Source organism: Chelon labrosus (genome assembly GCF_963514085.1).
Source record: "Chelon labrosus genome assembly, chromosome: 12".
In the NCBI taxonomy this organism is placed as follows: domain Eukaryota; kingdom Metazoa; phylum Chordata; class Actinopteri; order Mugiliformes; family Mugilidae; genus Chelon; species Chelon labrosus.
This window is the reverse complement of record NC_140345.1, coordinates 29,003,156-29,015,524: the sequence shown is the minus strand read 5'-3', so window position 1 is coordinate 29,015,524 and position 12,369 is coordinate 29,003,156. Positions and strand designations below refer to the sequence as shown.

The following is a 12,369-nucleotide window of genomic DNA, read 5'->3' as shown; positions in this document are numbered from 1 at the left end:
TCCCAAACCACGTTAAGTCTGGTTTCAGATTAGTCGGCTCAGGCTGCATCAAATCAGCCTCTTTCCTCTCAAGTCATATGACAATGGGGTGATTTCCCTACAAACCTCTCGCTAACTGTCCTCCGTTGTGTTTCCTCCCCCACCTCCTCCGCATCTAGAATCTGGAAGAGGGCGGCGACAGCTTGTCTGAGTCGGCCAATCACATGCTGCCTCCACCAACCACCAGTCTGGGAAACCTCTCCTCATTGGACATCACCAACGACGAGGAGCTGCCCACGGATCCCAGCAACTCCTCGGACACACAAGAAGAGAGTGAGTGTTGTTTCAGACCAGGGGATGAGAGATGTGAGGTATAAATGAATCTGTCTACACATTATAATTTAAAACTGGGCTCAGAGTACTGGACGGTTCTGCTCTCACCATCATCAGACCTGATTATTAATTGACCACACCCTGAGTTCAAACACATGCAGATTAGCCGTGTGGAGTTAAATGACTAATTATCTATATAATAACCAGCATTTATTTACCTTTACATTCCTCTGAGGATGAAGCTTCCAGGGTTCAGCTCTAATCTGAGCTTCGTCTCTAAAATAAATTAGATCTTAACATGTGAGAGTCTTAACAACTTTAGGTCCAGAGCATAGTCTGTATATAAACATGGACACCACGTCTCCTCTTCCTCTCATTGGTCAAACTGACTCTATTCTCCCGGGGATACGGGCAGCGCCATCTTGTGAGTTTGGATCCAGAGTCTGATCAGTACGGTCTGAGGGCGGAGCCACGTGGAGCCGTGATATTGATGCCCCGCCCACACTTCCTCCAGACTCACTCATGTTTTAGTTTCATTAATACTACGCTCTGCTCTACCTCCACCTGTTACAAGGACATGGAGCTTATGACCTCTGCTGCATCCAGCAGTATATCAGTATAGGGAGCTCTACTTGCTTTGGCTTCACGTTAGAGGAGCTGTTCCTCCGCCCATCTTTATACAGACTATGGTAGAGATAGATGAGATAAGATAAGAGAAGATTTTAAAACGTCTGACGTGGATGAAGTATGTTCACTGAGTTGCGTGTGGTTCACTCCAGCGTCTCTCTTTGGGTTGAATCTGTTCTGAACCAAATCAAAACATTTACATGGTACGTGATGATATGATTCCCTGGAGGTTTAATGTCTCCCAGAAGATTTGAATAAGTTAAACAGAACGGTAGCGTTCAGTCAGCTGTGTCTCCAAAGACACAAACATTTACTGTGTACTGGTGGAGGTCACTGCCTCAGAGATAAATGTTTGACCTCTTGTATAAATATTTAGGAGTAACTCTGATAACCCCCCCCCCCACCCCCTCCATCCCCTCTTTTCTTTGGACGTCCAGGTGAAGTGGAGTCGTTCTGCACTAACCTCAGCGGCCGACTACACATCAACACCGTGGTCCGCATGAGCGTGGACAAGCTGCACGACCTGCTCTTCTCTGCAGACACACACTTCATCCAGCACCTCTTCTCCCAGAGACACTTCACCGGTAGGACAAAATAAACTTTTAATTCATGGTCCTGTTTTTATTTGGGGGGAGTCAAACCCATAATGGAAAGATCTCAGCGAAGAGTTCTCTCTGTTGCTTTGAAGCCGATGATGTGAAGTTCCTGAATTGTGTTGGAATTCATTTCAACAACCTCCAACCACAACTTGACTTGACTTGTTGCTCAACAGAGAAAGAGCAAGTTTTTCCTGTTGAGACGGAGGCGGTTATGGCCCAGTTTGTTGTTTGTTGCCGCTGCCGCTCAGTGAGTTGTCGAGGCGGGCCTCAGTGGATGATATCACGCTCTATTATTCTCAGTGTGCAACAGTCAGCCATAACATTATGACCACCCGGTCCTGGACTCCTCTAGACTGAAGCTGTTCTGTGACGTCAGCATCAGATCCTTTGAGTCCTGCTTCAGGTTGAGAGGTGGAGCCTCCGTGGATCAGTTTTTTTCCAGGACGTCCCACAGATGCTGGACTGGACTGAGATCTGGTTCCAGGGAGCATCATCCTGCTGGAAGAGGTCATCAGGGAGTCCTGTCTCCATGAGAGGGTGGAGGGAGGAGCTACAAGACAAAGGAACATGGATGGAAGAACCCAAGGTCTCCCAGTAGAACATGGACCAAACATCACACTGACTCCACCCTCTTCTACCCATAATGCACCCTGGTGTCATGTGACCACCAGGTTAGATCCATCAGACCAGAACCTCCTTCCTCCAGGTCTCTGTGGTCCAGTTCTGAGCTTCCACCAGAGGTCAGAGGTCAGAGGTCAGCATGGAGACCCTGACTGGTCTGAGATCCTCTGAGTGTTCTGACTCCTTTCAGAACCAGAACCACACGGGTCAGAACCAATGATCCTTGGTCCAGGACCCTGACCCTGGTTCTCCTTTGTCCTCGGACCGTTTGGGACTAATTCTTCATCAGCTTCCTGTTGTTCCTCTTCTTCTCCTCTGTTACTTCTAACGTTACCTCATTAACAGGATGTCCAGCTTCCTGTCTGATATATCCACAAACACACTGACTAGAGCCACGACAGCCAGATAATCTGTGTTCATAATCTTATGGCTGATTGGTGTCTTGTCACTGTAACGTCATGTTATTGGTGCAAACAGTGACCCAGCTGATGAACACAAATGTAGTCGCCCCCGCCTCCAGCAGACGAGGCTGTAGCTCACTAATGAGGACGACGCCACGCTCGTCGTTTACGCCGCGTTAGCATCTAGTTTTTAATCATCTTTCTCTTTTCATCGTACCAGATCTCTGTATTTGAGGAGACTCTTATTTGAAGTCCTGTTTGCGTGAATGTGTTTTTTGTTGCTTGAGTAAAGACAGAAGTGAAGTTTTGAGGCTGGTTTTCGAGGCCCTGCCCACTGGAGGGGGAACATTGTGTCGCTCTAATTGGGGCATTTCTTTCTTGTCATGAATGAGCTTGTGCTCTCTCTGTCCATTCATGAATGTCCAGCCTCTGGTGTCCTTCCCCTCTCTAAACCTCTTTGGCTCTTTTCTCAGACTTATCGGTGGGTGAATGGCAGCAGGACGGCAGCAGTGGGAACACCAGCCGTGTGCTCAGCTACACCATCGCCCTCAACAACCCCCTCGGCCCCAAGACCGCCCCAGTGGTGGAGACGCAGGTCAGTCCGGGACAAACACTGGGTTTTATTATTTAGCCCACAGGCAGTACGTCCTCGGTACGGTCCAGTTTTATCTTTATGGCTCACATATTGGGCCCAGGAGGAAGTTCAAGTGTCGATTTCACTGCCAAGAATCATCAAACAGGATTAAAGGTTCAGATTGTCAGTCGTCCAGGTCATGGGATAAAACAAGCTGCAACAAACTCTGGACGTGTTGTGTTTGTAGAAGACGTTTCCTCCAAGTGTTCAGCTCTAAATAACGGTGGAGAGTTTAGGTTTCTGTGGGCGGAGTCCACCTGACGGTCACATGACTAGAGTCTGGTAACATGGGACTATAAAACCAAATCCAGTTTATTTTAGCATTGTCTTTTGAGTATAAACATGATAAAGGTAAATTTAAGATACTTATCTCCAGGTACCGTTTTAAACTTCAGATCAGATTTAATTAATCTAACAGGTCAAAGTGGCTCAGGTCACCACAGGTGAATGGTACGAGTTGTGATACTGATTTCATCTTCTCTGTGAAACCAGAACTAGCTCTCAACGGTTTAGTTTTGTTGTTAATTTTGTCCTCCTCCTGTTTTTCTCCCCGCTGACAGACGCTGCATAAAAGCAGCGCCCGGGGCGAGTGCTTCGTCGTGGACTCCGAGGTCATCACCTCAGGCATTCCCTACCAGGACTACTTCTACACGGTCCACAGATACTGCCTCACCTCCATCAACAAACACAAGAGCCGACTCAGGTACGGGTGGTTCTCCGCATGTAAACACACACGGAGGGATACGGGGAGAACTTAAGGATCAGGATCAGATCAAAGTCAAAAACGCCTCGTCACTGCGTAGCGGAGTATAACGAGGCGACGCGATGTTTATATCCTTGGCTATTTATGTCAGAACTGAACCTGAACATTAGAAGTGAGAAGCTTCCCCACATCCAACCAATCAACAGTGAGTTTAGACAGATTGTTGGTGGTGGGAGCCTGGGAGTCATCGTTGTGACACAATAAAGTAGAGTAGGTGCTAATGGTGATGCTAATGGTGGTGCTAATGGTGGTGCTAATGGTGATGCTAATGGTGATGCTAATGGCTAGATTTCCAGCTGTTTGTCTCTGCTCATGTAAGCTAGCAGATCAATGTGTTGCAGTCCTACTCAGCACCTTTGAGGCTAGCTAGATATTCCAGACTCTTTTTAAAAGCAACAACTAACATTTTAGTGCAATAAATAACAGACTGCTTAATGGTGGGCTACTACTTTAGAGTATAAAAGACCATGAAGGTTTTTAGATGAAACAAGCTCATTTAAAAGCTAAATATCCTCTCGTATGTATTTCACCCTAAATGTTTCAGACTGAATGAACTCCCACACTTCCTGATGGTCAGGTTCAGTCATTTTCAGAAAGCCTGGCAGCATCGGGAGTTGCGTTGACATCATTAGTCGTCATTAAATTTAAGCAACGTGTACTTTCTTTACGAGAAACTGAAAACGAAGAATTCACTGTCGTCGTCTCTCTGCTCAGAGTCTCCTCAGACATCTGCTACAGGAAGCAGCCGTGGAGTCTGGTCAAAGCACTGATCGAGAAGAACACCTGGAGCGGCATCGACGAGTATTATAGACACATGGGTGAGTCATCGGCCGGCGTCGCCTCCAAATACACACTGAGACCAAACATATTTAGATGCAGTAACTGAAAGTGAAAACCAAAAGCACAGTTTCATGTTCACACCACGTTACTGTGGTTTGAAGCATCATGTATTGATTCTGCTTTCTCCATCAACATTAATGTAAGAGAGATGGTTCAGATAAAAATGTAATTGTTTACTTGTATTTTAAATGCCGTCCTGATTCAGGTGTTTAATTAATCACAAGTAAAATCCCCACACGCGTATTCTGAGACTGGACTTTTCAGTGACACAATCTCATGTTTTAAACTTTTAATTTCGAATCAAAGCCTTTAAGTTAACAACTATACTTGTAATTAGTGCTAATTAAATATCCCTCATCGCTGCCTTCCTGGGTTTTGTGTGTTTAAATTCCTTCCGTCTGTTCACAGAGAGCGAGGTGAACAAGCTGGAGACGCTGCTGCAGTCGGAGGTTTCCGTGGTAACCACAGGCGAAGCAGTCGGCGCCGACGCTGCCAAGACGCCGCCGGCCCTGCGCCGCAGGAAACGCACCTGCTCCCGGCGGCAGGGCGAGAGGGAACGAGAGCGGGAGGGAGGAGGCGTCGGCTCGGGAGACCGAGGAGACCGGGGAGTCGGGGAGGACCGGGACCGACGAGAAGCCAGTGAGTGGAAGCAGCTGTTGGTGCTGATGTTGAGGCTGCTGCACCCGAGAACAACGCTGACCTCTAGTGGTTCTGTCTGGAGCTACGTCCAAAACTCATGAACTATAACAGGAACACGTTTCATTCTTAGGCAAACATTTTTTTAAATCCTGAATTTTACTGCCTTGTTATTCATGCACGTGTCCTGCTGTAGAAAGTCTGAGCAAAACTTTACTTAAAGTGCTGCTTAAAGTATTTTGCACCCATTTTGCGTGTTCTACAGTTTTCCATGAAAGTCCTGAAAGAGAACCCAATCAAACAAAGTTGAGCCAATATTACATATCAGAGAGGAGCTCCTCTAGGATCCAATCAGAGTCCATGTGTTCAGAAGTGTTTCCATCAATGTAATGAGACTCAGGTGTGGTTCAGTTCCTGGTTTAGTTTCAATAAATCAGGGATTTGTCTCAGTCTGATCTTCACAACACATGTTTGTGGACAAAGGAGCTTTCTGAGGAGCTCAGAGAAAGAGTTGTTGTTGCTCATCAGGCTGGAAAAGGTAGACGACTGATCAGCTGTTATCTGTAATGTTTAGTCGATGTTACTGCTGCTCAAGGAGGTCACAGCAGACACTGGAAACCAGGGTTCACTTACTTTTGTAATATGTAAGTATGTATATGTAAGAAAAACAGGTCTGTTTGGAGAGCTGCAAGGTGTAAATCCTTTTTGGTGCTCTTCGGTGCAGGGATTCCAGATTTAGAAAAAGAAGAAAGATCCGAGGCACTCAGAAAAGATGCATATAAAAACTTTTATTAGACTACTTAAACATGCTTACGCGTTTCAGCCTACATGTATATGTAATATTGGCTCACTTTCCTGAAACAAACACTCAAGTATAATATTTGTGTTCCATGTGTATGACTGGGTTCTGTTTGTCTACGTTGGAAGTGATACCTTAGAAGCTGCAGTGTGTGTTTTTAAATAAATCATGCTGCTTTTTCTTTCAGATGCTCCATTTATGAAGCTGGGCGAACGTTCACGTGGAGGAGGACACAGCAGTATATCCACCATCCTCCTCATCGTCAGTTTCATGTAAGGACGCCACGTATAACTGCAGACCTTCTCTATCCCTGTCCTCTGCTTCGTCTTCTGGCTATTTCCCAGCATGCTTTGTGTTTTGCTGCACACTAATCACGTGGATCTCTCTCACGATGAGTTACCCGGAGCGTTTTTAGAAAGAGGATCTTATATAAGAAAGGGAATTTCTGACTGTACAGTTATAGAGTGGAAGACATTACAGTAAAAGCACGTGTGTGTCTCTGCATGTTGACATCGTTCTCAGTTATACACTGTTGTACTAGAGTCCTGATCAAATCTCTGGTTTGATTGTGTGTTCCTGATAACATTAGCTTCCTGCTGTTTGGTTCTATCCACCTCTGAATGTGTCCTCATTCAGACACTTTGGATATTCTGCCTACTAACGGCCTCCTTATGCCTTTTCTGGCTGTTTCTCTTCTCCCCTTCCCTTTTCTGCGATACTTCTTGTCCATAGGATCTGTATCAGGTTCGTATGAGAGGCTTTGATTTTACTGGCTGCAGACACGAGAATAATGACGTTCTTACGGGAACAATCCATCAGACGTGAAACATCTGGACAGTTTTCAATCCAGTCTTCTTTGTAAAAGTGCTCACGTTATTTTCTGGTCCTTTTTGTTGACGTTAACCCATGTCTGTGAAGCACAAGTCATCACCCTCTTTTAAACTAAGTCTAGACTATCTGGTGGTCGTAGTGTCCCAGTTAGTGAAATGGACGGTGCAGTCACTGGTTAGTCGTTATTCTTGGCAGCAATTATACCACGAAGACTAAAGAACACTACAAGAAACTGAGATGAAAGATGGAAAGTATAAGTCAAGGGACGGATAGAAGTCACAGAACATAACCTGGAGTTCAGTTTAATCCATCGCTGAGAAATAGAAGGAATACGGGACGTCTGCATAGAGCAGGACGTCCTCACTAACTGAGTTACTTTGCAAGGAAAGGAAAAAAAGAAAAGGAGGAGACCAAGACACCTAGGACTACTCTGAAGTAAACTAGTTAGAGAGGACACTGAGAAACTTAGGACTACTATGATGGAGGACACCAAGACATCTAGGACTGCTCTGAGGGGGAGTAGTTAGGGAGGACACCAAGACATCTAGGACTGCTCTGAGGGGGAGTAGTTAGGGAGGACACCAAGACACCTAGGACTACTCTGAAGTAGACTAGTTAGGGAGGACACCAAGACACCTAGGACTACTTTGAACTAGACTAGTTAGGGAGGACACCAAGACACCTAGGACTACTCTGAAGTAGACTAGTTAGGGAGGACACCAAGACATCTAGGACTACTCTGAAGTAGACTAGTTAGGGAGGACACCAAGACAGCTAGGACTACTCTGAAGTAGACTAGTTAGGGAGGACACCAAGACATCTAGGACTACTCTGAAGTAGACTAGTTAGGGAGGACACCAAGACATCTAGGACTACTCTGAAGTAGACTAGTTAGGGAGGACACCAAGACATCTAGGACTACTCTGAAGTAGACTAGTTAGGGAGGACACCAAGACAGCTAGGACTACTCTGAAGTAGACTAGTTAGGGAGGACACCAAGACATCTAGGACTACTCTGAAGTAGACTAGTTAGGGAGGACACCAAGACATCTAGGACTACTCTGAAGTAGACTAGTTAGGGAGGACACCAAGACAGCTAGGACTACTCTGAAGTAGACTAGTTAGGGAGGACACCAAGACATCTAGGACTACTCTGAAGTAGACTAGTTAGGGAGGACACCAAGACATCTAGGACTACTCTGAAGTAGACTAGTTAGGGAGGACACCAAGACATCTAGGACTACTCTGAAGTAGACTGGTTGGGGGGACACCAAGACAGCTAGGACTACTCTGAAGTAGACTAGTTAGGGAGGACACCAAGACATCTAGGACTACTCTGAAGTAGACTAGTTAGGGAGGACACCAAGACACCTAGGACTACTCTGAAGTAAACTAGTTAGAGAGGACACTGAGAAACTTAGGACTACTATGATGGAGGACACCAAGACACTTTGGACTACAATAATGGAGGACACCAAGACACCTAGGACTACTCTGAAGGGGAGTAGTTAGGGAGGACACCAAGACACCTAGGACTACTCTGAGGGGGAGTAGTTAGGGAGGACACCAAGACATCTAGGACTACTCTGAAGTAGACTAGTTAGGTAGGACACCAAGACACCTAGGACTACTCTGAAGGAGTTCAAAGCTTCAGACTCTGAATACAACAAGTGTTGCATTGGTTCTTAAATCTCGACTAGAGTTCGTCCAGAGACACGTGGGAGACTCCAAGATGAACTCCAACAAGGTTCTTTGGTCTGATGAGACAGAAACGGAGCTTCATGTCTGTGGGACACCAGACATCGTTACTGTGAAGCATGGCGGTGGCAGCATCATAAAATGATATCGACCATGATTCTGTTTCATAAAACCATAGGAGAGGTGAATACTTGACTACGTGGTGCTTTTTAAGTTTCCTTTACACCACGGTCTACCGTCAGCCGGCCTCATGTATCGGCTCAGTCAGTTCAAGGTTTAACCACGATTACATTTAATCAACCTTCAGAGATTAGCTCTTGATTTCTTTACCTTTCCTTCACATTCATGATTGTGTCTGACTTGTTGAGTGTCTTCCATCATATGATCAATTAAACAAACCATTTAACTTGACGTGTTTAGAGGCTGATATCTGGTGGATTGTTCCTGTATCAGAACAAACAACTGTGACAAACCCTGAAATACTCCATTAATGTTTGTCTGCACCCGTCTGTATAATGGTTTAAAGTCCTCTTCTCTGTCCCGTCAGTCTTGTGGTGCTGGTGGCTCTCAACATGCTGCTGTTCTACAAGCTGTACGCTCTGGAAAGGGCGGCTCATACACTGGAGACGTGGCACTCCTACTCTGTTGCTGACAGGTAAACACCATGCGTTGTTTCCTAAACAAATAGAGACTGTTCTTTCCATTCCTCTGGGAACACAGGATCCAGGCGTTGATTGGAGCTTGGTCTGTAATGTCGAGATAAAACCTGCTCTTGAGTTTTGTATACGTAAAGAGATAAAATGGGTTTTTAAGATGGGTTTACAGCATGACCGTTGGTTGGACTAACACCAACGTAAGACGGCTTACTAGAAAAGTTAGCAACTAGTTTGTGTCTAGATCCTTAGCCTTGGAAGAAACCCCAACTTCCTTTCGCCCACAAAAGTTGTGTGGTGAAAAGTCGGTCTTGAGTCTGTCCGTTGGGAACTGATTATGCTCCAGAAAAGACACCTGTGAAGGTTCTCAGTCATCCAGGTTGTTCTATATCAAAACAAAAGACACTGAAAGAAAGGTAGCTGGACTTGTTGGGTTTCTTGAAGACGTTTCATCCCAGTAGTGTCGTCATTTGTAAAAGGCTGGTGTAGAGTAGGGAAGCTCGCATCGACACCTTGAGACGGGAAAGACGACAGGTGAGTATCTGGTCGTTAACGGACTCTTTAAGGAACTCTACAAGTCCAGCTGCCCTTCCTTCAGTATTTGTTTGTATAGTCCAGCAAAGATTTGCCAATCAAATCACTGAGACAGAATACTTACTAAAAGAAACTGGGTCATGCAAGAAGAACACAAGTGGTTCTACAAAAGAACGGTTAAAGAAGAACAAGATGAATGTTTAGGAACGGCCAAGTCAAAGTCCTGACCTTAATCCAATAGAAATGTTGTGGAAGGACCTGAAGCAAGCAGTTGATGTGAGGAAACCCACCAACATCTCAGAACTGAAGTGGTTCTGTTCTGAGGAATGGGCTAAAATTCCTTGAATTCAATTTCTTGAATAAAGAAATACACATGTATAATATTTCTGTTTCATGTGTTTGACTGGGTTCTTTGTTGATGTTCTGAGTCATTTTTAAGCGTCCTCTTCTAGTTCAGTTCTACGTCTGGATGATATTCTGACATCGTTGTAGTGATGATGAGACGTCAGTGAGTTTAGAGCTTGTCCTCGGGTTTAATTTGTGTTTTTCCTGCTCTGTCTCCTCAGCCCTTTGCCTCAGACTGCTGGAGAGTGGGCTCAGGTCTTGCAGCTGCAGAGACAGTTTCATCAGGCTCAGCTCAGTAAGTGGCAGCAGATCCTCCAGTCCTCCGTCACACTTCTGGACCAGGTATGTTTGTTTCTGTTGCTCTGATCTGCAGCGAACAAGACGTGAAAACAGATTCTTCACCGCTGCGGTATTTAATCCAGTGTATCTGACCAGTCCTCTCTCTCTTACCCCTTACCCATCCCCCCCCCCCACCCCACCCTCCAATCACCCCCCCCCCCCCCCCCCCCCCATGTTTATCCAGATGAAGCAGTCCTTAGAAAAGCTCCACCAGGGCATCGTGGTCTCAGAGGTGCAGCAGGATTCGTCTGCCGACACCCTCACAGAGTCCCTGACTGAGCCCTGAGCCTGGCTTCATCCGGCCAACACCCCTGACTGCCCCCCTTCCTCTGGACCCCCCCGTCCCCCCCGTCCACTGGTGGACTGGTAGAGTAGAGGCCGAGGGCTGATCAGCTCCCATCGATATGCTGTCTATCTCATATCCAAAATCAGAACCCATTTCAGAGCGGGGCACGCAGGGGTTGGACTCTGCTCACCTGACTGACTTGAAGTATCCTCAACCACTCAACAACTTCAGGACCACAGCAATAACTGACCCTCATCTGTAAATAGAGTATGAAGAGGCCACTGGTGGGCCCGACTCAAGACCACCCACTCCTCACCAACCACGGCCAGAGTCTCTTTCATTCACAGTTGTTTTCTTACGACTATCACAGACGTTGTTTGTTCGTCTCCTGACATTTCATAGCTGGAGGTTCCTGAGAAGTGGGAACTCTCCAGAACAGGACAGCTAGAACCCTTTTGCCTGTAGAGAACGCCTGCTGAAGCAGAAAGGACGAGATCCGTCTGTCGGTCCGTCCGCCGTCTGTGAGCGGAACAATTCTAAAACTTTTCCGAGGATGAAACCTGAAAAGGCGCTCGCTCGCTCGCCCTCTCGCCCGCTCGCCCTCAGGCTCGTCTGGGTTTCCAGATCAGTGCGTTGGGACCTGTTACAGTATTTATTAAGACCACATGTCCTGTCCTGCTTAGAAGACCGTGCTCTGATGTTGCTGTTGTGATGTGGACCAAGAGGAGAAGAGCGACGACTGGTCACAGCAATAATGACAATAGTGATTCTTGTTTCTGAATGTCTCAGACAACAGTAGTATAAGATAATAATAATAATAATAATAATTAATAATAATGATGATGTGAGTTGTGTGTGTGAATGTGTATAGAAGCAGTGAAAAACACAAACAAGCAAAGATCCCGTTATGTGTGTGTGTGTGTGTGTGCGTGTGTGTGTGCGTGTGTGTGTGTGTTCTCCAGGAGTCCGGTTACATTTTCATATTTTCGTTCGTTCGCTTCAGGATTCAAAACAAAGAGGACCAACCAGAGTCTTTGTTTTGTCCCGGTAAAGAAAGAAAAAAGGGAATCATTAGTCCTGCGTCGTCCTGTATGGATTTATCTGTGTGTGTGTGGACTTTCAGCTATTTTTATTCTTTTTCTATCTTTATCATTTCTGTATTTGTTCGTCAGAAACTCCCCCTCTTAGTTTATCTTCTCATCACTCCACCCCACTCTGTCTCTCCCCCGTTCCCCCTCCCTCCCTCCCTCCCTCTCTCTCTGATGATAACGGTTGCAGAAGCGTTCAGGCCCTGCTGTGCATGGCCGTCCGTGATAATTAAAGGGGTGTCGTATTTATTGAGGTGGAGGAGGAGGAGGAGGAGGAGGAGGAGGAAGAAGAGATGAGAATGTACTGTAAAGATGTGATTGTACAACAACAACGACGACCGTGGAGAGAAATGAAAAGTTCCA

At 46.0% G+C, this 12,369-nt stretch overlaps 1 protein-coding gene across 2 annotated transcripts in view; it reads left to right on the top strand.

The window, feature by feature from the left end:
- Positions 1-12,369, top strand: part of gramd1a (GRAM domain containing 1A) — a 31,088-nt gene extending 18,719 nt beyond the window's left edge. For both annotated transcript variants that reach the window (XM_084557987.1, XM_084557986.1), the window contains 10 exons: positions 159-312; positions 1,377-1,523; positions 3,034-3,155; positions 3,755-3,897; positions 4,672-4,775; positions 5,206-5,436; positions 6,420-6,504; positions 9,309-9,416; positions 10,515-10,635; positions 10,817-12,369. In XM_084557987.1, coding sequence (XP_084414113.1) covers positions 159-312; positions 1,377-1,523; positions 3,034-3,155; positions 3,755-3,897; positions 4,672-4,775; positions 5,206-5,436; positions 6,420-6,504; positions 9,309-9,416; positions 10,515-10,635; positions 10,817-10,918 — 1,317 coding nt within the window. In that variant the 3' untranslated portion in view covers positions 10,919-12,369. The remainder of the gene's footprint in view (positions 1-158; positions 313-1,376; positions 1,524-3,033; positions 3,156-3,754; positions 3,898-4,671; positions 4,776-5,205; positions 5,437-6,419; positions 6,505-9,308; positions 9,417-10,514; positions 10,636-10,816) is intronic.